Source organism: Neovison vison, chromosome 13 (genome assembly GCF_020171115.1).
Source record: "Neovison vison isolate M4711 chromosome 13, ASM_NN_V1, whole genome shotgun sequence".
Lineage (NCBI taxonomy): Eukaryota > Metazoa > Chordata > Mammalia > Carnivora > Mustelidae > Neogale > Neogale vison.
The window spans coordinates 84,091,407-84,118,637 of record NC_058103.1 but is presented as its reverse complement, the minus strand read 5'-3'; the positions used below and the strand labels follow the sequence as shown (position 1 = coordinate 84,118,637).

Genomic DNA, 27,231 nt, shown 5'->3' with positions numbered 1-27,231 from the left:
AGGACTATCCCACCATGTCGATAAAATAGTCATAAAATTTCTTCCCATCACTAGTTACGAACTCTGAAATCTGACACCAGAAAATAAGGTAAACAGAAAGATGTAAAGCTATTCCTGAAGTCAAAGTCAATGAAGGCAGTTTAGGGATCTACTTCAAAAAAATCTCAATTAGGTCAAGATGTATAGTTTGGTTTTTATTGGTTCTAACATTCTCAAATGACTCCTAGCAGTCTAGATACTTTCCATTACCTCCTACCCCAACCAATAATTTTAGGGAAAGAAATTTAATTTTTACAGCATAGAGTTATAGGTGACATTCTAGCTTTGCTAGCTATACTGGTATTATCTTACAACTAACAATTCAGAATGACTTGGTTTCTTGAAGACATTCTCAAGATACAGCCTACTTCTTTTCATTCGTCTTCCCACTGGGCCATCAGTGACTTATATCCCACAAGCATCTGATTAATGTCTCCTCAAACTAGATACCACCAAGCTCTGAGGTGCCTAGGGGCTTTTTAAAATGTCCTTAACCAGAATAAAAAGGCCCAGATTAACTCCAAGTGAGGTTACACAGAAACTTAACATTCATGTCTTATTCATCTCTACTTCAAACACCTAATACAGAGCTTATTACACATTAAGTGTTTAATAAGTGTACTACGAACAAAAGAATTAATGTTCTCTCCATTAAGAGATTGAGTAATTGTAAAAATCTACTCTCAGATTAAGTAAACTAATTGTATAAGTAGCAAATTCATATAGAAAATGCCTATGAACTTTTAATTTTTGGTGAATTAAAATTCAGTGAGTCATTACACTACAAACAAAACAAGAAACTAATGCATTTTAGGCCACATTAAATGCATAGTAGCCAGAAAAAAGAGAAAAGGAATCCATTCTAAACTGACCATGGTATGACCATATCTGGATGTTTCAGTTTGGAGCATCATAGTTTATACGGCATAAATTGAGATACACCTAGAAGAGAACAGCCAGTATAATCAAGGATCTAGAAACCATGTCATATGTTGCTGAGAGCATTTGGCCAGAGAAAGATCGAACTAGTCACTGAGAAAGAGAAAGCTGTCTCCATTCTGGAAGGAGCGCTCATCCCTTAAGAACTGAGCTGACAAATGTAGGCAGAAAATAGGAAACGGGAAGAACTCCTGGAGAAATGCCCTGCTCTGGATCTTGAATAAGAAAGAGAAAAGAAGTTTCTGAGATGTCTATCTTGTTGAGCTCAGTATACCAAAACAAGATATTAAAGAGATTTAGAACAGAGGAGTAGCCCAAGACAGGCTGGTAAAAATTTGGTGGTCATAGCTTGAGTCCTGTCAGAAACCTCAAATGAATAAGGATATATAACACAATAAAGAAAAGGTGAGAGTAAGAGTCCACCAGGAAACAGAGGAGTAAAACCTACCTCTGAAGAGGTTGTAAGTGACCATAGCACAGGGCTAGGTACACAGCAGATGCTCAATTGATACTATGTTGCTTTATGTTGAATAAAACAAAGCAATTAAGAAAATTCTATTCATCTTTTCTAAGACCTAAATACTCATGTTTGAATATTTCAGGCAGCGAACATCAATAGCTGAACAACAATAAAAGTCAAAAGCTGGAAGGAAAAGTACTTGATTAACTATTAAGTATTCAATTACCACTGTTTCCCACCCTTAAAGAAGCCTACCACATTTTACAGAAGCTGTTTATTTAGGGTAGAACTTCTGAACAGAGGGATGCCTGGGTGGCTCAGTCAGTTAAGTGTCTTTGGCTCAGGTCATTATCCCAGGGTTCTGGAATCAAATCCTCCATTAGGTTCCTTGCTCACCAGGAAGCCTGCTTCTCTCTCTGCCTGCTGCTCCCCGTTGTTAGAATGTGACCTGGGCTATTTGATTCTCAAGAATACCAACAAGCTCACATTTAATAATCAGAATGCTAATAAAAGCACTGATGTATTTCCTTCTGAATATTTATGTCAATAACATTAAAATTATGCTGCAGATAACATTAGGAACATACCCACTGACAAAACATCATCCAATTCTCTAATTACAGAATCACTGAACACCATATAATAATGAAAATACAAGCTTATTTCCATTGCCTTATTTCCTTATACTAAATATAAGAACTGTATATCCCAAACAAGATACTCTATTTAAATAGAGAAAGAATACCTTTTTTTTTTTTTAAAAGATTTTATTTATTTATTTGACAGAGAGAAATCACAAGTAGATGGAGAGGCAGGCAGAGAGAGAGAGGGAAGCAGGCTCCCTGCTGAGCAGAGAGCCCGATGCGGGACTCGATCCCAAGACCCTGAGATCATGACCTGAGCCGAAGGCAGCGGCTTAACCCACTGAGCCACCCAGGCGCCCCGAGAAAGAATACTTTGTAACTCAAAAATTTTTTTGTTTCAAAGCTATTCTAAGAGATTATGGAATAAAGAAATCAGGCAAATCTTAATTCTATCAAGTATGACAAACTTTAAATTTGGGGGTGGACATCTCAGTTTGCCCTTTGGGAAACTAAAGAAAAATGAAAAGTCTTATTAAAAGCAAACAGTTCCAAAACTGAGAAAAAGGGTGTGATTTTTAAAATATAGAACTACAGATTTTTCTTTAGAATGATATATGTTCATAAATTTATGAAGACTGAATCATTTCAAATTGATAGAATAAGTAAATCAAGACAAAAACCTATACCTATAAAATATTAAATAAAATTTATCACAACATCTCATTTATAAATCCATCTAGAATATGTCACAATCCCTCAGATAAAAATGTAAGCTCAAGTTCACAAAACGGTAGCAATGTACATTCTAGATTTTGGTACCAATCATTCTGCAAATCAATACGACTCAAAAGAGGCTATGAAAATAATGCTCACCTCATGGGCACAGAGGGAGGATTCTGACTTCGAGCCTCATCATCTTGTTGGGCTTCACAAACACAGCTAAACACAGACACGGTCTTCGGAGAACTAAGATAATAAAGCAATACTGGGTTAGTATAAAAGGGAAAGTAACTCTGGCGATTACCCTTTTTATGCACAAAGGGAGTTAAGATCCTTGCTCTGCATCCCAAACCACCTTATACCAAAATACCCTTCATACTTGTTTCAAATTAGCACAGTTAAAAACTCTCAAGAAGATTCACAGGAAGTAAGATGGGACAGAGGACTGTATCAAATACCAAAAAGATGTAATCAGCGAAATCCAAACTTTAGTACTCTATAGAACAAACAACTCAGTTTCTTCAACAAATAAATTGCTAGGGGGGAAAGGGGGGTGGGGGGGGGGAGGAGATCCCAATAGAACAATGAATCATGGAACACTACATCAAAAACTAATGATGTACTGTATGGTGACTAACATAACACACACATACACACACAAAAAGGACATAATCAGATCTTATGAGACAAATCAAATCAAATTTTAACTTAAGAGACATAATATGTGGACATTGTTTGGATCTTGATTTAACCGTGTAAAAAAACCTTTTATGAGGCAATCAGAGAAATCTGAACACTGAACTTTTTTTTTCAAGGAATCACTGCCAATTTTAAAAGTATGATCATAGCACTGTGGTCAAGTTCAAAATAAAAAATCCTTATTCTTTAGAAAAAGCAGTGAGATATTTATAGATAAAATGAGGTACGCTGGAATTAGCTCCAAAATAATCCAGTGAGGGTGAGTGTGATGGAAGTATTTATAAATGAACCAAGACAATGAGTTGGTAATTTTTGACACTGGGTGGTGAATACGTATTATTGCATTTTACTATTCTTTCTACTTCTGTATATACTTGAAACTTTCAATAATGAAATGTTTAAGAGAAAAAGAAGATAACAGCAAGTAATGTGAACAGAGCCCAGTTAACAGATGACACTTGATAACCGTGGTACTGCTTCACTTAAATGCAAAAGAAGTGATCACTGAAAATATTCAAGCAGAGGAGTGCCTGGGTGGCTCAGTGGGTTGAGCATCTGCCTTCGACTCAGGTCGTGGTCTCAGGGTCCTGAGATCAAGACACACCCCCCCCCCATCAGGCTCTCTGCTTGGCGGGGAGCCTGCTTCCCCTCCCCCTCTGCCTGCCTCTCTGCCTGCTTGTGATCTCTGTCAAATAAAGAAGGTCTTTTAATAAATAGATAGATAGACAGATAAAATATTCAAGCACAGCTTACTTACATTTCTATGGTGAACCTAACTATAAAGTGAAGAGTCAAACTTTTAAAATCTAGATTCTCATATACACAATTTCCTTAACAACAATACCAATGAATTTCATCTCATTCTGACTCCCCAATACCCATCCTCCAAAATGAAGTCTTACACTTATTTTTCATCCCTCCATTTGGCACAAAAGGTTCAACAACACACTGTTCCCTCTTAATGTGCACATGCACAGACTAATGACAAGTCATGTCTGATATATAATTATGTTAAAACCTAAGCAAGTGTATACTCCATTTTCTTTAACTTGTAACATTAAAGAGTCTTTAACTGAGTAATGACCCTCAACTGCTTATCTTTCAGATTAAATATGCAAGAGCCCAGAGAACCATCTCTCTAAAACAGAACTCTCAGCAGAACAGAACAGAACAGAACAGAACACTCAACAGGACTGAGTACAAAGGATTTACATGTGGGTCAGAAACTTGCAACTGAGGGTCAAATTTAGTCCACAGACATGTTCTATTTGACCCAACAAGCAAGGAATTTTATTTTAAAAATCCAGCTTTCTTGTTAAAAGTGTAAAGGTCTGGCAACAGTAAGTTTGCACTCTTGTATGGTAATAACCAGCTGGAGTTGAACAGGGGCACATGTTCAAATAGGACACACATTCAGCCAGCCAACGTCCTTAATACTCTGTGCTCTGGCACCTGGCCTGCTTTACTTATTTACTGTACTTACCAAGACCCAATTAAGAATCCTCACCTAGATTTCACCAACGACTGCTGCTAGTATGTTCATGCTGGATGACTCATGCTATAAACCAACGAAACAGTTCTACTCTCCCAGCCACCAGATGGCAAAGCTTACCACAAGAGCCTCAGGATGGGGTCAAACTCATCCTCCAAGCATTACAGCATTCGTGACAAAGCAAAAATTAGCAGTTCAACACAGCAGTTAACTTGGCAGGCAGAAGAGAAAATGGCCTGAGGTTGTGGCTGAGTCAGGAATCTTTGAAGGAACAAGGTCTAAGGCTAGCTCTTATTAAACCCTTTATTACCTTACCAATAAGCAGCAATAACCTGTCTCACCAACAGGAAAAAGAAAAAAGGGCACTCCCACATGAACAAAAGGGAGAAAGAGAAACACCTTTAAATATCTTAGTTCTAAGTATAGTAAAAGCTTTATTAGACTGAAGTGTATTAGTAAGACAGCCTACGTTAGATTCGACACATGGCTAAATCCTTTATGCTGGAGTTTCATTTTAAGTTTTTTCCCCTATCAATAAATCATCTTCTCCTTATTACCAGAGTGGCTTTGTATATTAAACTCCTCTAAATAGCAACCAACTCTGGTTACCTGGCAACAGCCTCAGCAACAGCAGTAGATCCATTTTTTCTTTCGCCAGTTGTAGGCTCTGAATAAAAACAAAAGCAAGAACAGAAAGTAAAGAGAAACGGAATTCAGTTAGTACCACACTTAAAAACTTGCTCTACTGGTACTGCAACAAGTGACAAAAAGAGGTAAGAATAAGTGAACAAAGATTTATCATTTAATGGTACAATTTTTCTCACTTGCGCCAAATCAATTTTCTTTCACACCTCCTACAAAAGACAGTTTGTCCAGAAATATACTATAATGAATTACTAAACAGTGACATGTAAAAATGACAATCAAACTCCTCCCTGAATCAATTCCTCTCTTCTCATACAAGATGTATAAAATTTATGTAAAAAAAAAAATTTCAGGGCACCCGGGTGGCTCAGTTGGTTAAGCTGCTGCCTTTTAGCTCAGGGAATCATCTCAGGGTCCTGGGATCCAGTCTCCCATCAGGCTCCCTGCTCAGAAGGGAATCTGCTTCTCCCTCTCCCTCTGCTGTTCCACCTGCTTGTACTTTCTCTCATTTTCTCTCTCAAATAAGTAAGTAAAATTTAAAAAAAATACAAAATTTAAAATAAAACTAAAATTTAGGTAAAAAAGTCTTAAACTGATGCACAAAATTTTATCTTTTTTGATGCACAAATTTTAAATAGTGGGCAGTTTTAAGAGAACCCAAAACAGACAGTACTCAAGTTCTTCCCAAAGTGCCTTTGTGACAGATACTCAAAAAACAAAACATATTTTCAAGAAAGAATCTCTAGCAAAGAATTAAGGGTGATACTGAAAATAATCCCATATTCTCAAACAAATGTTACTAATGCCAAAGGATTAAAATTTGCTCATGTACAATTTATTCCAGCCTTAGAGAAAATAGCAAATATTTTTAAATATTTCTAAAGCATTTATGACTGGACATAGTGTAAACAAGGTGGGAGCTAAAACGTTAGTGGTTAGAGCCCTGGCTCTGAAACAGAAACCTGGCTCAGGCCACATCTCCAGCATTTAGTAGTCCATCTTCTTAGTCAGTTTCCTCATCTAGAAGACAGAGATAAAACAGAACCAACCTCACAGATTTGTTGTGAGGATGAAATGAATAAAACTGAAAGTAGGGTGCTTGCCTGATACAATGCTCCTGGTATCAAGAAAGGCAGTATTATCATCCAGAACGTTAGCTCCATTTAAGGTCTTCCCAGTTATAATTTCAAATCTAAAGATTCAGTCTTTTAAAAAAGCAGGAGGTGGGGGAGGAGAACCTGGCTGGCTGAGTCAGTAGGAAAACCTGGCTGGCTGATCTCTGGGCTGTGGGTTCAAGCCCCATGTTGAATGTAGAAAATACTTAAGAATAAAATCATTAAGGGGCGCCTGGGTGGCTCAGTGGGTTAAAGCCTCTGCCTTTGGCTCAGGTCATGATCCCAGGGTCCCAGGATCGAGCCCCGCATCGAGCCTCACATCGGGCTCTCTGCTCAGCAGGGAGCTTGCTTCCCTTCCTCTCTTCTCTGCCTGCCTCTCTGCCTACTTGTGATCTCTGTCAAATAAACAAACAAAAATCTTTTATAAAAAATAAATAAATAAAATCATTAAAAAATAAATATAAATAAAGGTTCAAGGCTACCACATACTCTCTTAATAATTAAGACCCCACTTGATATTAGATATAATAAAAAAGAAAATGTAATACTTTTAATTTCTGAGTATTAAGATTCAAATTACTAAGCACTGAAAAGCAGAATAGCAATGTAATTCAGACCCAGACTTCTGGTTCTTAAAACGACTGTTGTTCTTTTTTAATTTTATATATATGGGGGGGGGGGGAAGCAAGCATGTGTGCACAGGGTGTGGGGGGGATAGGGGCAACGGGAGAGGGAGAGGGAATCTCCAACAGACTTCCCACTGAGCACATAGCCCAATACTGAGCTTGATGTAACTACCCTGAGACCATAACCTAAGCTGAAACCAAGAGCTGGATGCTTAACCAAGGCACCCCGTTTTTGTTTTGCTTTATTTTTTAATAATTTTTTTTTTTTTTTTTTTTTTAAGGAATCTCTACGTCAAACCGACAACCAACGCAGGGCTTTAACTTACAACCCCAAGATCAAAGAGTCGCATGCTCTTGCAACTGAACCAGCCATGCACTCCTGTTTCTTAAAACTACTTTGAATTCAGGCTATTCTATTTACTAGGCATTCGACTCTAGGAAAGTTGCTGTCTCCCTATGCCTCAGTTTCCTCAAATATAAAATGAGGGTAATAAAGGACCTATTTCACAGGTTTATTGTGAGATTTACTGAGCTGTACATGTAAAATGCCTGGTATATCTTAAGAACTCAAAGTATATGGTCTCTGCAGAGAAACTTTGGTCTCTGCAGAGAATGCAAGGCACTTCTTATTCAAGTCCACCAATTCTAGTGGTAGTCTTTGAAAACTTCCTTTCCCAATGCCCCAAGGATTTTGACCCACCAACCATTTCCCTTGATCCCTCATCTTTAACCAATCTCTTTGGAGACTCTTCCACTCTATAAATCTCCTTAGGCCCCTATGTTTATAGGCATAAAAATAAAAAAGTATTTCCAATCCTAAATTTCTAACTTGGCCTATTTTTCCTTCTTTCCTCAAACTTCTCTAAAGGATAATGTATCTGCTACCTCTTTTCCCCATCAATCCTCAAATACCTTCAATACAGCATCTACCCAAACAAAGCACCATACTGAAATAGTTCTTGCTAGAGTCACCAAATGGACTCTGATTGTCAAATCCACTGTTCATTTTCAGATATACCTTATCAGACCCCTACTTTTGTGTCTCACATTGTTACCTTCTTAATTCTCCTCCCCACATACTTCCATCTTCATACTCTTCTAGTCCTCTTTGTTGAATGTTCCTTTACAATCCTTTAAGACTTCTTGCTCTAACTCCATTAAATAGCATTTACAAACTACCTAGCGGAAGTATTATATAAACTTCTGTGTCAAACAGATCTGATTCAAACTCTAGGACTACCTCTTAGCAATTACTGTGACCTTAGCGGGGTGCCTAGGTGGCACAGTGAGTTAAAGCATCAGACTCTTGGTTTCAGATAACCTCAGGGTCCTGAGGAATTCAGGTTCCGTGCTCAGCACGGATTCTACTTAAGACTCTCTCCTCCTCTCCCCCAACCTACCTCCCTGTTTTCTAAAATAAATATATTTTTTAAAACTACTGGGGCACCTGGATGGTTCAGTCACTTCAGAATCTGACTTTAGCTCAGGTATGATCCCAGAGTCCTGGGGTCAAGCCCCTCGTGGGCCTCCAAACTGTGGGGAGTCCGCCCATCCCTCTCCCTCTGCCCCGCCTCACCGCCTAGCTCATGCTCTATGTCTCTCTGAAATAAATACATAAAATCTTAAAAAAAAAAAAAAGTTATTGCGACCTTAGGTATGTAACTGCAACAGCTCTCTGTGTCTGGAAATAAGAATATCTACTTTAGAGCACTATCATGAAAACTAAATTCTGATGTAACTTCATACTGATGTAAATTCATGTCCCCCACCTCCCACCCTCTTTCTTCCCTGTCCCAAGGTTCTCTCTGGTCTACTATTCACCTCTCAGATTCATCCCCTCTTTTCCACCTCCTCTAGTAGTGACCCTACTTCCTGGTTAAACAAAGAGGGACTTTTCCAGGCAGGAGAACAGGAAATGGGCAAGGCAAGGCAAGGAAGAATGCAAAGGCAGAATATTTTTAGACACTCAGCTGATCCTTTTAAAAAAACAAATCTGGGGCACCTGGGTGGCTCAGTCAGTTGAGCATCTACCTTCAGCTCCAGTCATGATCCCAGGGTTCTGGGATGGAATCCCACATTACTGGGCTCCCTGATCCACGGGAGCCTGCTTCTCCTTCTGCCTCTGCCTCCCTCTCTCTCTCTCATGAATAAATAAATAATCTTTTAAAAAATAAATAAATAAAAATAAAAAAACAAATCTGGTATTACTCCCTTACCTAAAATTCTTCAGTGTTTCAGCATAATTGAAAGGCCTTTTCAAATCTGGATACTACTTTGCAGCCTCCTTTGTACCTTCTCTGCATTTTAGCCATACTAATGGATGTGCAATTAATTAACATGAACACAGTCAACATAAGCCTACAACATGAATCCACAATCCTACAGTGTCTACCTTCTTCTTAACTGTTTCTGAATATGGAAACCAATTACTTTAGAGATACAGGTTTACTACAGAAAACCAAACAGCACAAAAGATTTTAAAATGAAGTGTCTTCAGTAACACTACAGTGACTAGCCGAAAGCAAAGAATTAAATCTGTAAGAACAAGACTTCAGAGATACATTTAGTAATACAAGTGTTGATCACTGTAACTAGAAGATAACTAATACTTCTCAGATGATCTGCAGCTACTAATTACCCAAGATTAACATAAAATAAACTTACTTTCCAGACTAAACTGCAAAGATTCTTCACTTGTCTCAGTCTCAGGACTGACCAGTTTCATTTTTAGACACAATTTATCATCCATTTCTGGGGCAGCCCCAAGATCTCCTTTTACATTCCCAAGTATGGGATCGTTGCTCTCCACCATGCTTTCAGACATGACATCACTGGTTGCTATGGTGCTTTCTGGATAATTGCTAATACCTGAAACAAGGGAGGCAGGAGGAAGAAAGAACTCTAAAATACAAACAGGAAAAAATATAATTCAAGGTCATCATTTTGCCTGTTTGGCTCCACAGCTCTGCAAGACTGCAGGGGGTTCCTAGGATAGATCCTGTCACAGTATCAACAACTACGCACTAGTTTTGACACCTGGTCTTAAGAGGAGCAACAGGATTCAGTTCCACTTCTGCATCTGGACAAAGGATGCTGCATGAGCCCTCAGCCAACCCACATCTGCCAGCATCAGGCATAGGTAGCAGGAGACTCCAGACGGCATGATTGTTACCTCCCAGCACTGACTAGAGAAAACAAATAGGTTAATGCAGAAGACTACTACTGGCTGCTTCAGGGAAGGAGGATCTAAGTTTTCCTGCCCTGTCAAGCAGCAGACTGATAGCCAGGGTACAGAATAAATAGTACTTCTACCCTATTTCCTGACCCTACCTTATAAAAACAGCTTTGTATCATTCCTTAGCGCTCAGATTCTACTGCCTTGAAAGTAACAGAATACAATCCTCGTAAGTAGTCTTTCTGTTCCTTCCTTCCACCCTTTCTTTCTTTTCATTCCTGCTCAAAATCTTTTGGGAATAAATTCAACAGAATCCAATACCACAACCTTATTCTTCCTAAGACAAAAACCAACCTTATCAGGCAGACCCAACTCCTCAGATCTAAAACAATCACTTGCATAAAAAGAATGGTACCTCAGAAATTCTGCTTTAAATACCATTATGTTTTAGCCACTCACCAATAGGAGTACTGTGTCTCTTGGGCTCCAATTTTAGGTGTCCAATAAGAGGTGGAGTTGCACCCGTCAATGGTGGGATAATCTCACCTTCTTTGGGCAAAGTGAAATGAAATGGAGTTTCTGGAGGTGGAAAAAAAGATGACCAAAATGGAATTATCAAAAAAAGTAAAACTGAAAAGAACTGCAAGAAATATTTCAATTATTCTTCTCCTGTGCTCCCTAAATTGGGCTCATTCCCAAACCCCTCTCACCAGACCACCCAACCAATTTCCTACTATTCTCTGTGCTCTCATTACAGCCACCAACAGGACTAACACAAAGCATACAATGAGAAAACAGAAAAACTGAAGACATCCAAAGTTTAGAGGCCCTAAGAAACAGGAGATGAGAAGTAACATGTACTGACCAGCACTCACTCTAGGCCATGACAGTAATATTCATACCTAAATGTCTGCACAGTGGTAAATCTCACATATATGAGCACTCCCTATACACACATTTTGGTTAGTCATCAATAACATAAAACATTTGTTAAGATATAAAACTTCACTTTTTAACTAGGCCTTGGTTCCAAATTTTTACAAATCAAATTAGTCAACGGCCAAAATCACATTTTCTGACTTGTTTACCTCTTTTAATAAAATGACCAAGTTTGGGAGAAAAAAAAGAACTGTGCCAGACTGCTCCTATTAAAACATCACTTATGAAAATTTGTACTTACTTTCCTTTGATGGCTCAAAATACCTACAATCTGCCATACCCAGTCACTACTCCTTCACAAACATTTTGCCCATTGTGTATCCTAATACCACCAAGCAATTCTCCAATTCTCAGCAGACACTGACTGGGTGTCTCAATTCTGACACTATTTACTTGGAGACAGAATCAGATCCCACAAATTTAAAACTCAGTCCCACAAGACTGCCCCCTCTAGAGATGCCAATTACAAAGCCAGGTTACCAGCGTTACTGACCCAACTAGCTGTATCTTGAAGATCCTATGACAGCCTCCTTCAGGTAATGACTAACTTACAAGAGCTGCTCACAGTACTCAGAGATAACACTTACTTACGTTTACCAATTATAAAGGGCACAGATGAACAGCCAGAAGAAGCTATACTGAAAGTGAAGCCCAGAAGGGTTCTGATAGCAGGAGCTTATGCCCCAAGCAACTAGGATACAATACCCACCCTCCTGGCTCTTAACAAAGAGGAACCTTATTAAATCTTACTCAAGAGTTTTTACCAAGCTTTTCTCTCTCCAGCCCTTCCTTCCAGGAGAAGGGTGGGCAGGGCTGAAAGTTTCAATCCCCTAGGTCTTCCTGGTGTACAGCCCTGTCCTGAGGCTATATAGAAATTCCACCCTAAATCACCTCATGGCATAATCTCGTAAGTGTCTGAAAGGGTTGAATATGAATAACAAAGAGGGGAACTTGGGTAGAACAGTCAGTTAAGCAGCTGCCTTTGGCTCAGATCAGATCCCAACGTCCAGGGATCTAGCCCCGCTTCTGGTCACTGCTCAGTGCGGTCTGCTTCTCCCTCTCCTCCTTGTTCGTGTTCTCTCTCTCAAATAAAGAAAGAAAAAAAAAAAGTATAACAAAAGATATTCCTATCACTTAGAAAATTATAAGGATTTTTGGAGCTCTGTCCAGGAACTGGATGAAGAACAAGCTTATTTCTGATAATACATTTTTCTCTTTTCATCTTTTTCCAATTCCACTTCTGTTCTTTATTATCTTTTATATAAAGCACTTTGATACTTTTTTCTCCAAAGTCACAAAACAACAAAAACATCTCTTATATCTACATATGAAAGAAAATGAATTAGTAACCTGAAGGGATGAAAAGAGAAAATGAAAAACACTTAAGAAATAAAGGGTGTGGGACGCCACAGTTGGGTAAACGACTGCCTCCGGCTCAGGGCGTGATCCTGGAGTCCCGGGATCGAGTCCCACATCAGGCTCCCAGCTCCATGGGGAGTCTGCTTCGCTCTCTGACCTTCTCCTCGCTCGTGCTCTCTCTCACTGTCTCTCTCTCTCTCAAATAAATAAAAAATAAAATCTTTAAAAATAAAATTAAAAAAAAAAAAAGAAAGAAAGGGTGAGACGTATATATGCTCAACTAAAGGAACTGTAGAGTGTGAGTGAAGAATCACAGAATCACGTCTTTTTTTTTTTTAAGATTCATTTATTTTAGAGAGAGGGAGAGAGCATGAGCAAGAGGATAGGTAGAGAGGGAGAGAAAGAGTCTTCAAGCAGACTCCCTGCCGGGCAGCAGAGCCAGAGATCACAACCTGAGCCAAAATCAAAAGACAACACTTAATCAAATAAGCTACGCAGGCACCCCTCAAAATCACATCTTAAATGGCAAAGAATTCCACTACAGTAACAGAAAAAAGAGAAATGGGGCAGGTAGGTAAGGATTCATTCTCTGGCAATTCCCTAAAAAAGCAAGTCCTTTAGGTTAATAAAGAAGAACTTAGAAGAGATACAGAAACTAAAAAGTAAAAAAAATCTCACAAATATCAAATATTCCAAAGATGTATTTTACAGAATTTTGGTTCCTGGAACAATCACCTGCACTGCACTGTTTTATTGACAGGAACCATCCCTCCTATTATGATTGACCATGCAGACTTTTTAAAAAATCTACATGAAATGTTTAAGTCCATCCTTCTATGTCATACTATAATATGCAAACGTAACATACAAATACTAATTACTGAACACTATTTCCCTGTAAGAGGGTTTCCTTTGCACGGCACAAGATAACACTTATGAAAAACTATTTTAGCACCACTGATCCCACTGCATTCCTACAGCTTAATAGGAAAAAAGAGTCTAAATTTATAGGCAACACTGACACTATTTACCTGGGCCTTCAATGACTCATTCCTGGATTATTACAACAGCCTATCAACTCCATGCTCTGTCTGAAGTCTTCCCCTTTCCCTAACCCAGAATTCTTTCAGGAAAAAACAACCAAAGCAACACTCCTATAAAATGTTACTTTGAACATGTTAGCTCCTTGTCAAAATGCCAAAATTTCCTAAGTCTTTAGTCAGCAATCAGTTAATCAGATGCAGCCTTTATTTTTAGTCTTTAATTATTCATATTCAGAAAGCCTCTATTCAATGTCCTCCAAATGCTTTCCCATTTCTCTGCTTTTGTTCAACTCAACTGAAAGACACCACTAACCTAGTCAAGTTATCACCATCCTGCAAAATAATATTTTAGCCTTTAATACTGGAATTTTCCACATATTTAATTCTTTCTCTGCAATTAGCATGCCTATTGTTTAAATTATCAAGTCCCTTCTTGCTATCCCAGATTATCATGGGCTATCCTATTCTATGCCAGCATACCAACCTATGAAGAAAGACAGCAATGAACAAAAGGAAATTGAATATCAATCATCAAACCAGCTGAACAGGGTGTTTGTCCTTATTACTAAGGACTTTACAGAATTCATTAGTTCAAAGTAATTATTTAAAGCTCTTAATGTCAGGAAGGTCTCCCCAACTTCTAACTTTGTTACAATCTATAACCCATTTAATCTTCTTTTGTGCTCAAAAGAACTGGTCACTTCTTACAACTGATTAAAATCCATCTAATTAAAAATACAAGAACTTCTACACTGGGTGACATCATGCATAAACAGTATACCCTACAGTCTCTCTGTGGCATTAACTGCTAATTAGAATGATAATTCCATAAAGTAAGCCAATAAAGGTTAGAGCTAAAGCACAAAACACACTAGCATCCTTGATCATTATTAACCTATCACAGACTACCACTTGTGGATTTAATTACAGACTTGCTAACTTGTCACAATTTTTCACATAATCAACCTACCAAAAGTGTATTTTATATTGAATAAGGCAGGTTTCTAAGTACCATCTTTCTAAATTTGCTTTTTCAAATTTCAAGGTCTCCTTAAGGGGCGCCTGGGTGGCTCAGTCAGTTAAGCGCCTGCCTTCACGTCAGGTCATGATCTCAGGGTCTTGGGATCACACCCAGAATCCCGCTCCCTCCTCAGCAGGGAATCTGTTCCTCCTCTGCCTCTGCCCCTCCCTCCTGCTCGAGCTCGAAAACGCAGGCCGTCTTGTCCTGCTCACGCTCGGTCACGCTTTCGTTTGCTCTCTCAAATAAGTAAAATATTATAAAGAGAGACTCCTTAAACGGATGTCTGAAAAGGTCTCCCAAGTTTTCCGTAGATACAGGCACTTAACAGTGATTGTCTCCTTTTCTCTCCCAAATCCCCCTCTTCTCCTTCCTGTTTGAATTTTAACAATTAAGCAGGTATCTTTTTTTTTTAATCAATAAAGCTATTAACAAAAACCAAAAGTACCCTTCTAACTTTAGTATACAGAAATCTAATTAAACCTGGGACTCAACCAATTCATACCTTTCATTCTGTCTTTCCAGACTAAAGAGCCATTAACTTTTTAGGTTACTCTCATTTAAATTAGTCTCTCTTTAACTTTTAGCAACTAAATAACTATTTTAAGTATAGAATAATTTTTTCTCTTTTCTAGCAATGCTCTTCTGAATGACTTACTTTAGATTAATTCTCTAAAAGTCCAACTACTGGCTTTACTATTGTTAGTTGTTTGCTCAAAAACTAAAATCTTGGGGTGTCTGGGTGGCTCAGTTGTTAGGCATCTACCTTCAGCTTGGGTCATGATCCCAGGGTCCTGTGATAGAGCCCCAGGTCGGGCTCCCTGCTTGGCGGGAAGTCTGCTTCTCCCTCTCCCACTTGCCTTGCTTGTGTTCCCCTCTCTCCCTGTGTCTCTTTCTGTCAAATAAATAAAATCTTTAAAAAAAAAAACAAAAAAAATCTTGAAGTAAGCAGAAAATAACTTACTAGTATCTTCAACAATCTAGATAAATATTAGCAAAAATAAGTTTTACTATGGGAATGTCCACGATAAAAACTGTCCCTGCCAAGTAATAGTGTAAGCAAGAATTCATGGAGAATACAGTTAATGTGACAGAATATCCCAATGTTAGAAGCTTCTTCTGCATACAACTGCTAAGATAATTTAAAAATCTTCTTCAGTAACCATATTAAAACAATCTATAGGTTCTAATATTTTCTTAGCCTAGGTCAACAACAGTGTTTAGATGTAACACAATTACGAAAATATTCAACAATATCAGATCATTCAGATGGTTTCCATTATTCATCAGATTCAGAGAAACTATATTACACAGTTGACAGGAGTAAAAAGCAAGAGACTTCAGAATCAGGAGATGTAGTATAGTCCCACCTTAATTATTAATTAGTCCTGACTTTAGAAAGAAAAGACTGAACCCATAACCCCTAACATCTTCTTCAGCTACATTTTCTTGTCGTGAAAAGCGGGGAGGGGGGGTGGGTAGGAAGCCTGATTACAAAACCTAACTCTTAACGAACAGGGGCAATTCTGAAAGCTACCAAAAAAAAAAATCACACCTAGACAAGTTTAAGCCACCAGGAAGTCCCATCACCCATACTAATAGCTATGATGTCCAAATACTGCATTTTCATATCCCTACAGGCTTGTTTTCTTAACTTGGTGTCTTGTTTTTATTTATTTTTTTTTTTTTGGAGTTTGCTTTGTTTTTAAATTATATGAACTCAATCGCTTTTTAAACTCATAGTTTAAAAACTTTGTTTTTAAATTATATGAACTCTTGGCATTTAGAAAGTTGGGATTCTTTTCAGCTAATGTCATATAGAATATTCTACAAATATTTCAGAAAGTAATCTATGGGGCACCTGGGTGGCTCATTATGGTTAAGCGGCTGCCTCTGGCTCAGGTCATGATCACAGGGTCCTGGGATCAAGCCATGCATGGGGCTCCCTGCTCAGTGGGGAGTAGTCTTCTCCCTCTCCCTCTGCCTGCCTCTCTGCTTACTTGTGCTCTTTCTCTCTGTTAAATAAATAAAATAAAATCTTTAAAAAAAGAAAGTAATCTATATTCTCATTCTGATCTTAGATAAAATAGGTAAAGAACACAAACTAATACCTTTTCCAGTTTAACATTTAAGATATATATGTGTTGAACCAAATTTATAACTTTTGCCCATAAAGAGGAAAAAAACAGTAACAGTACACTCATTAACAGAGTTCTAAATATTTTACTATGTAGGGTAATAATAAAAAAAAAAAAAATCCTTGTATTTCAAGGGAACTGTCAAAATACAAAAATATAAAAAACGGTTGGGACCTAAGTAGAAAACAAGACTGATACAATTTCCAAATACTTAGAAAATTCATGTTGATTATTCCTGAGTTACAAAGCTGACATACAACTATTATTGGCTATTCATAACCATAACTCCAAGTAAATTTTCTGCCCTGATACAAGCACAGTTCCCTCCTACCTTCCATTCCAAGTTACAATTTGGTTGGAAACACACAACAATTTCCAAGCACACTCACCACTAGAACTTTCACAGAAGCTTTGCGAAGCATGGACAGAGCCCTTCTCCAGTTCCGGGGCTTCTACACTTGAGCCCAGCTGCTTTGCATTAGCTATTTTTGAGTCTTTTGTTAACGCGTTATCAGTTTTCTCTGGAGGTTCTGCCTGCTGCATCTCTAGGTCAGGTCCGAGAGCATCACCTGCTCTCTCTAAAGTCAAGGGAGGTTGTGGAGAATGTACTTTCACAGGTTCCTTTTCTGCAGTCACTGATTTCAGATCTCCTTCATATTCTGCACTCTTTCCTTCCTGGGCATCAGCTCTATTCTCAGCACATGGTTCTATTTCTGGAGCATCATCCTCCCATGACTGGGAATCTGAGCATTTCTCCACTCCCTCTAAAGGTTCAGAAGAAACATCAACTCTGGGAGATGGCTCCTTCACATCTACAATGACAACACTTGAATCCTCTGAAGTAGCTTCTTCCCACGCTTCCTGATCCTTATGTTCCAATTCCTGGTCAAGTACTGGAATCTTTTGGGGGGAATCGATACTAATCACACTGGTTTCAACTTCCATAGCTTCCTGGCATTCTTGTTTTGGGATTTCTTTTGGAAGACAGAACGCTTGGGACTGAGTTTCAGTCAGAGAAAGGTGCAATGGGACACTCTCCGTATTTTCTTCTTTGGGTTCCTCTCCTTGACTCTCACAAGGAGTCTCAGGGATTTCTTCAACCTCAGACCCTGAAGACCCCTCCTCTGGATGATGTTCTTTAATTTCCATAGCTTCCTCCTGATCTAACACACTGGAGAGTGCCTCAGATCGAGTAGCTGGAGAAGGAACTGCCTGACTCCCTGAATCACAAGTAAGATCAATACAAACATCCTCTGCTACAGTCTCTTCTCTGCCTTTGCAGCCAGAGGCTAAAATACTAATGTCGTCCCTGGTTTCTGTGTCATCCCCTCTTGTTTTATCATTCTGATTCAGTTCTACTTGGCCATCTTGTGCTGGATTCATCAGGATATTATCATTTTCAGCAGGAGCAAGTTTAGAATTGAGAACTGGAGACATGGGTTCAGTATCCTCAATCTGTGTGTTTTCTCCATCTTCATCAATCCTGTGAGAACTCAAGCTCTCCATCTTTGGGGACTGACTATACTCACTTGTAGAAAGCATCAATTTACAAGAATCCCCTGTCAAAGATAGCCCAAGATCCTCAGTGGTATTCTTTGGTTCAATCTCTGAAGTTTTAGAACACTCAACAGTCAAAGATGAACTATGCAAATCTCCACCTTTCTTCCCCTCACTTGATCGTTCTTCCAAACTTGGAGAGGGAATGAAAATGTCCTGAGGAACAAAAAGAAATAAATCATTTGTTCATAATATTTCTTTTATATCTAATCTCTGAATTCATCTAAAATTTCTCAATCAATTGTTCAAGAATTACAGAACTCAAGGGCCATAATCTCAGAAATACAAAGCTCATAAGTCACCAGTCTTTTCAGCAATACAAGTCATTCTGTTTAATCCTTTTCCTGTGAACCACTAACCTAGAATCAGCATAATATAAACAAAAACAATGAAGTATTATCTTATCCTTCTAAGGGTAGGAAGACACTTAAATTTAACTGTACATCACCAAGCTACTAAAATCATTTCATATGTTTGGTGGGCCTTCAATTTCATAGTAATCATTCGAACAAATACTTACACAGCCCACTTCAGTTCTTACAATGTGGGAATATACACTTATTTTACTTTGTACGGTTTCAAAACAGGCTAGCATTCATAAAACAGATGTTAATCCAAAGCTTATAGTATCATTGGTCAACAGACACCACTATATACCAACAAGGCCAGCTGAGGTTAAAAAGACTACATCCCGTGGGTGAGATGTGAACAAGTGCAACTCTCATACACTGCTGGTGGGAAGGCAAAATGGAGACGAGCAGGACAGTATCTTACAAAGTAAAACATATATTACCATATGACCCAGAAATTCCACTTTTAAGTATTTACCCAAAAGAAATAAAATCCTATGCCCATCCTAGAATGTGTATGCAAATGTTTATAGCAGTATTACTCTTAATAGTTCAAAACTAGAAGCAACTCAAGTATCTGTCAACTGGCGAATAAACAAATTGTGGATATGTATATTACGGAATACTATTCAACAACGTAAAGGAGTAAGATGCTAATACATGTAATACGAATGAACCTCAAAAATATGCTAAGCTAAGAATTAAAACACAAAAGACCATATACACTTTACGATTCCAAATATGTGAAATTCTCAAAAGAGAAAAAAAAAAACAACACTACAGTGACAGAAGGCAGAGGAGTGGTTGCCTGAAGTTGAAGAGATCAGGAGGATGGGGAAGAGGAATTAACTGCAAAGATTACGAAGAAACTTATGAGGGTGAGGAAACTTTTCTACATTGATGGTGGCAGTTATATATTTGTACACAACTACCAAAATTCATCAAACTATCCACTTAAAATGGTATTTTATTTTAATTATCTTAATATAAAAAAGAAGAGAAAATAACTCAAAGCTTAGACATGTTTTTATGTAAGAACTTACATTTAGTGTGTTATTTTGCCTGACATAAATGCTATATAACTCTAGACATAGCTGGTAAAGCATTAATTGCCTATGATTTTTAACGGAAAGAGAAAATCAAAACAGGTTGCCAAACATTGCATATATTCCATAACCACTTACATTTCAACATCTGGGGTTACTCTTTACCCTCTCAGGTGATAAAAGTCATTAATTTGAGACTCTCGAGTATGACTGAGTAAAAACTGGTTCAGTGTTTCTAAGTGCCATTGGGACAATAAACAACAGTCCTGAAACTTCATATACCCCCCTTCACTCAATAATTCCATTTCAGGGAAATGATTTGATGGAACTGGGACTTAAGCTATATAATACTGTTCAGTGCAAATTTATTATTTCTTTTAAAAGATTTTATTTATTTATTTGAGAGAGAGAGAAAGAGAATGAGAGAAAGCGAGCATGAGAGGGGGGCAGTCAGAAGGAGAAGCAGACCCTCTGTTGAGCAGGGAGCCCAATGTGGGACTCTTATCTCAGGACTCCACTGATCATGACCTGAGCTAAAGGCAGTTGTTCAACCAATTGAGCCACCCAGGGACCCCAAATTTCTTATTTAAAATAGAAAACAATATAAAAAAAAATAAAATAAAATAGAAAACAATATAAAACACCTTAAATGTCTAATAGGAGATTCATTTAAAGATTTTATTATATTTTTTAACTAATCTCTACAACCAATGTGGGCTCAAACTCAAAACCCTGAGATAAAGAATCACATATTCCTCTGAGTGAGCCAGCCAGGTGCCCCAAGAAAGAGATTCATGTAAAACTTTTGACACGAGGTATTTCAATGATCCCTGGGGTCTGGGATGGAGTCCTGTGATGGGCTCCCCGCTGAGCAGGGAAACTACTTCTCCCTCTCCCACTTCCCCTGCTTATGTTCCCTGTCTTTCTCTCTATGAAACAAGTAAATAAAATCTTTAAAAAGAAAGTTACTTTTATAAACATTAAAAGAGGAAAACATGGGCGCCTGGGTGGCTCAGTGGGTTAAAGCCGCTGCCTTCGGCTCAGGTCATGATCCCAGGGTCCTGGGATCGAGCCCCACATCGGGCTCTCTGCTCAGCAGGGAGCCTGCTTCTTCCTCTCTCTCTGCCTGCCTCTCTGCCTACTTGTGATCTCTGCCTGTCAAATAAATAAATAAAATCTTTAAAAAAAAAAAAAAAAAGAGGAAAACATTCAGGCTATGCACCAAATAGAAAGTCTCTATTTCAGTGGAGGAAAAAAAAGTACATGAATATGTATTTTACTATACTCTTTTTATACATGTTTAATTTCATGCATTCTTAAATTAATAAATACACATATAAAAAGGTTAAATGTGGGGCTCCTGGGTGGCTCAGTGGGTTAAAACCTCTGCTTTCGGCTCAGTTCATGATCCTGGGGTCCTGGGATTGGGTGCCACTCGGGCTCTCTGCTCCTCGGAGAGCCCGCTTCCTCCTTGTTCTCCCTGCCTGCCTCTCTTGCCTACTTGTGATCTCTGTCAAGTAAATAAACAAAATCTTAAAAAAAAAAAAAAAAAAAATTTAAAAAAAAAGGTTAAACGTAGTTACTTCTGAGATAGAATAATTGATTTTTTTAAAAGATTTTATTTATCTATTTGAGAGAGACAGCACAAACAGGGGGAGCAGCAAGCAAAGGGAGAGGGAGAATCAGTCTCCTCACAGAGCAGGAAGCCTGATATGGGACTTAATCCCCAAACCCTGAGATCATGACCTGAGCCAAAGGCAGACACTTAACAGAGTGAGCCACCCAGGAGCCCCAATATAATTATGATCTTAACTTTCATTTATCCATATATTAGACATCCTCTACAATAAATACATAATTCTCCCTACTGCAAAGAGTAAGTCATTTTACAAAGGCTTACATATAAGACACTGTTAGTAAACTGCACATATCTTTTAAGTGAAATTTACATAACAGAAAACTAACCACTTCAGAGTGAACACTTACTTACAAGGCAGTGCAACCACCACCACCTCTAGTTCAAAAAATTTTCATCGCCCCCAAAAGGAAACCATATATCCATTAAACAGTTGCCCCCCCCAATTAAGAATACCTTATAAGCATTATTAGAATAAATACTGGCATGATTTCTTTTTTAAAGATTTTATTTATTTATTTGATAGAGATTATAAGTAGGCAGAGAGGCAGACAGAGAGAGAGAGAGGGGTAAGCAGGCTCCCAGCTGAGCGGAGAGCCCGATGCGGGGCTCGATCCCAGGACCCTGAGACCATGACCTGAGCCGAAGGCAGAGGCTTAACCCACTGAGCCACCCAGGTGCCCCACTGGTGTGATTTTTTTTACAGGATTTTTGCTTAATATAGTGGAACTTTAGTCATGGGCTAACCAGCCTATCAACAAGCTCTATTTCTAAGGACTGCCTGGATCTAGCCTCAAGAGTGTTTGGCCCGTAATAATCCACAGTGCTGAGACTCCCTGGAGGCCTGGTCAGAATAACTGAGGTAAGCAAACAGAAACTCTCCAGGGCTCTGAACAAAGAGTGACGGAGAACTCTCAGATCTACGCTCAGTATGAGTCCCTCTTTAAGTCTAGATTCAGTACAGACCTAAATCCATAGAACCCAACCAGTCAAAAACTGGTCTCACATACGTAAAGCTTAAAAGCTATTCATAGTCATCTGTAATCTGTCAACCCTGAATTAACATGTATATCAGATATGAAAAAAGTGTCAAGTATCAAACCATATTTTACCAATCCTTTCCTACATTAGGCTTCCTGCTCAGTGAGAAGCCCGCTTCTCCCTCTCCCTTTGCTTGCTGCTCCTGTGAAGGGTCAAAGAGGCAATGCAATTAACAAATATATTAAGAAGGAAAAAAAATACACAAAATTACCTTTATCCTAATTATCTTTTGATCAGTATTTAACTCATAAATATTTAGATCTTACATCATAATTAGGTTGACTTGGACTCCAGGAATCAAGGTATAGAATAACAGATGTGCAAAGGTTGGCCATTAAAAATAAAACATAGTAAGTTTAATAGATAAGGACAAAAAATCAAAATGGTGGGTTTTTTTTTTTAATGGTGGATTTAATACGCACATTTACCTTAACTCTTTTCCAAAACCCCACTAAGAAACAGTAAACTTTTTTTTTAAGATTTTATTTATTTACTTGACAGAGGGAGATCACAAGTAGGCAGAGAGGCAGGCAGAGAGGCAGGCAGAGAGAGAGGAGGAAGCAGGCTCCCCACCGAGCAGAGAGCCCGATGCGGGGCTCGATCCCAGGACCCTGGGATCATGATCTGAGCCGAAAGCAGACGCTTTAACGCACTGAGCCACCCAGGCGCCCCAGAAACAGTAAGCTTTTTTAAAAAATTTTTTTATTTATTCAATTGAGAGGCAGAGTGAGCAAATGAGAGCACACAAGCAGCAGAGGGAGAGGGAGAGGGAGAAGCAGACTCTCCACTGAGCATGGAGCCAGACAAAGTACTGGGTCCCAGAACCCTGCGATCCTGACTTGAGCCGAAAGCAGATGCCCAACCGACCGAGCGACCCAGGCGCCCCAGTAAATTTTTTAAAAAACATGTATTTTCAAGAAAAAGAACAGAAGAAATGATAACTGCAACAAAATTTTGGAAGAGTTATCATCTATTTCACAGACTAGTGAAAGCTGAATTCTAAGCAAGTAGTGGAGAAAGCCAAGCAACCCAAATTACACCACAGAACCACCATGTCCAAAAAAAGATTCAGGACTTGGCAGCAGCACCAGGTGACTCTGGAAGTGGTGGTGAGGGTGGAGCTAAAAACAGCAGGACTGGTTGGAAAGCTATTTAAGAAGCAGTTCAGGGGTGCCTGGCTGGCTTAGGTGGAAGAACATGTGACTTTTGATCTCTGGGGTAGTGAGTTCAAGTCCCATGTTAGATGCAGAGATTACTAAAAATAAAATAAAATAAAATAAAAACTTTTAAAAGAAGAAGAAGGAGAAGAAGAAGTTGTTGTTCAACTCTCAGATACAGAGAGATGAAGTGAAAATTCACATACTGAATGGAACCTGTACCTGCCTTCCAACATCCCCAGCCCTCTTCCATCAACAGACTTCTAGAACAATGACAGACACGAGATAGGAGATTACACAGTTTTCTGGGGAAACTGACCATGCTGAAACAAATCAAGATACTGATACAAGGGGATCATCAAAATTGCCCAGCAGACCACTCTACAGTGAATCCCAGAAATAAGTATCAACCACCAGTTCAGAACTTAGAATCAGTGTTCTGGTATTAAACTTTCAAAGCAGATAATCAAGGATTATCAGACACTTGAGGAAACCCTTTAATTTTAAAGTCAAACATCAAAACTAACTAAAATCTATTTGAAGAAATAGCGACTATTGCAGGAAAGAGAAAATTTTCTCAAAAAACTATTAATAATATCCTGAGGCAGATAAGATAGTATACCCATAAAACAACACAACATGTTTTTGTTTTTAACAAAAAGAACATTCAGAGAAAAAAACAGTCTCTAAATTAAAAACCCAGAAGAAGAAATTAATAACTCAGGTCTAAAGAAGATTATACCCAGCAACTGCACTTCTAGGCATATACAAGAGAAATAAAAACATATGTGCACACAAAATCTTGTCCATGAATGTACACAGTAGTATATTCACAATAAGCAAAAATGGGAAGCTACCCAAATGTCTATCAACTGATGAATGAATAAAATGTGTCATAAACATAGTATCTGGTAGCACTATTCAGAATAAAAAGGAATGAAGAAAAAAAAAAGGGGGGGGGAATGGAGTTCTGATACATGCCACATCATGAATGAACCATGAAAACATGCTAATGTAAAGAAAACAAAATCGGCTCTCTGCTCAGGAGGGAGCCTGCTTCCCCCTCTCTCTCTCTGCCTGCCTCTCTGCCTACTTGTGATCTGTCAAATAAATAAATAAAATCTTTAAAAAAATAAAGAAAGAAAACAAAAGACTACATATTGCATAATTCTACTTATGAAATAATCCAGAACAGACAAATCTACAGAGACATGGAGTAGATTAGCAGTTGGCTAGGGCTGGGGATAGGGGATATGGAGGGACTGCTAATGGGCATGGGGTCTAAAAGAGGGAGAGATGAAAATGTTCTAAAATTAGATTGTGGAGACTAACTGCACAATTCTGTGAATATACTAAAAGTCACTGGATGATACACCTTAAAAAATGGTGAGGGGCAACTGGGTGGCTCAGTTGGTTAAGCATCTGACTTCAGCTCAGGCGTTAATCTCTGGGTCCTGGGATTGAGCCCTGCACAGGGTTCCCTGCTCAGCAGGAAGTCTGCTTCTCCCTCTCCCTTTGCCCCTCCTCTGCTCTCTGTCAAATAAATAAAATCTTAAAAAAAAAAATTTTTTTTGCAAAGACAGAAATGTAAAGTACAAGACAAAGTAAGAAAATTACAGGACTATTCTAGGAGTTTCAAAATCCCAAAAACAGGTATTCTAGTAAAAGAAAAAATCTTAAAAAGAGCGACATAGGTGGGCACCTGGGTGGCTCAGTGGGTTAAAGCCTCTGTCTTCAGCTCAGGTCATGATCTCGCTGGGATCCAGTCTCATATCCAGCTCTCTGCTCAGTGGGGAGCCTGCTTCCTCCCACCACCACCCACCGCCTCTCTGCCTACTTGTGATCTCTTTCTGTCAAATAAATAAATAAAATCTTTAAAACAAAAAAAAAGAAATGACAAAGGGGAAGAAATTAAACAAATCTCCCTGAACTGAAGAGACCCAAATTTCTAGATTAAGAGGGTTTAACAACCACCCAGTACAAATGAAAATAAACCTGTGCTGTGGAATTGGAAATTTCAGAACACTAGAGACAAAAAGAGTAAGTTCTACAAGATTTCATTAAGGAGAAAAACAGCTTACGTATTAAAAATCAAAATCCGACTGGCTGCACACTACTCAACAACACTGCAAGTTTGAAGACAGTGGAACAATGCCTTCAAAAATTAAAAGGAGTTATTTCCAACCTAGGATTCTATACTTCTTCAAACTATGAATCAACGGTGGGAGTAGGGGCGCCTGGGTGGCTCAGTGGGTTAAGCCGCTGCCTTCGGCTCAGGTCATGATCTCAGGGTCCTGGGATCGAGTCCCGCATCGGGCTCTCTGCTCAGCAGGGAGCCTGCTTCCTCCTCTCTCTCTCTCTGCCTGCCTCTCTGCCTACTTGTGATCTGTCAAATAAATAAATAAAATCTTTAAAAAAAAAAAAAACAAAAAAAAAAACAGTGGGAGTAGGGGGGCACCTCGGTGGCTCAGTTGGTTAAGCGTCTGACTTCAGCTCAGTTCATGATCAGGGTCCTGGGATCAAGCCTCACATCAGGCTCCCCACTCAGAGGGGAGTCTGCTTATGTGCTCTCTAATAAAAAATTAAATCTTAAAAAAAAAAAAATGAGAATAGAAAGTATGCTACTAAACAATGTCCTCTACCAAAATGAGAGAGTGAACCAAGCAAGACATGGAACCCAAAAAGAATTCAACACAAAGACACATAAAGATAACCTCCAAGGACTGTGGTGAAAAGGAGGTGAATTAACACACCAGACATAGAAGAAAACAGGAAAGATGAGAAATCAGGATTGGCCCGGGGCGGGGGGGGGGGGGGGGGAAGCTGAGTGCCTCAGTCAGTTATCTGAGGCAGTCAGTATCTGCCTCTAGCTCAGGTCATGATCTCAGGGTCCTGGGAACCAGCCCCATATCAGGCTTCCTGCCCTGCTGCTTCTCCCTCTCCCTCTCTAATAAATAAAATCTTTAAAAAAAAAATTTTTTTTCTTTTTTTTAAGATTAAATGGAGCACCTGGGTGGCTCAGTCATTAAGCATCTGCCTTTAGCTCAGGTCATGATACCAGGGTCCTAGGATGGGGCCCTGCATCAGTCTCCCTGCTCAGCAGGAAGCCTGCATCTGCCTCTCCCACTTCCCCTGCTTGTGTTCCCTTTCTAGCTGTGTCTATCTCTGTCAAATAAATAAATAAAATCTTTAAAAAAAAAAAAAAAAAAAGAAAAGAAAAGATCAGAAATCAGGAGTCTCCAAAAGAGGTTTCTCCAAAGAGATGAAGTTTGAGACCCTCAAACATCTTGAAAGGAGATTTTGACAATTGATTTTGACAATCAGCCTAAGGTTGATGAAGTGAGAAATTTATAGAAAACTAAAGAAATTTAAAAACTATATTATCAATTCCAGAGAAAATAAGAAATTATGCAAACATGAAAAATAATATTCCACATATTCTGCTTTGAATAG

The 27,231-nt window shown here is 38.7% G+C and overlaps 1 protein-coding gene across 4 annotated transcripts in view; it reads right to left on the bottom strand.

The window, feature by feature from the left end:
• Positions 1–27,231, bottom strand: part of TP53BP1 (tumor protein p53 binding protein 1) — a 75,377-nt gene that overhangs the window by 23,837 nt on the left and 24,309 nt on the right. Inside the window, exons 12-16 of one of the 4 annotated variants that reach the window (XM_044231682.1) lie at positions 17,381–18,704; positions 10,954–11,073; positions 9,984–10,187; positions 5,543–5,600; positions 2,896–2,988 (exon numbers count right to left, since the gene is read on the bottom strand). In XM_044231682.1, coding sequence (XP_044087617.1) covers positions 2,896–2,988; positions 5,543–5,600; positions 9,984–10,187; positions 10,954–11,073; positions 17,381–18,704 — 1,799 coding nt within the window. Of the gene's footprint in view, positions 1–2,895; positions 2,989–5,542; positions 5,601–9,983; positions 10,188–10,953; positions 11,074–11,674; positions 11,900–12,024; positions 12,086–12,197; positions 12,216–17,380; positions 18,705–27,231 lie in introns of those variants that run through there. The other 3 variants (XM_044231686.1, XM_044231685.1, XM_044231683.1) reach the window with 3 other exon arrangements.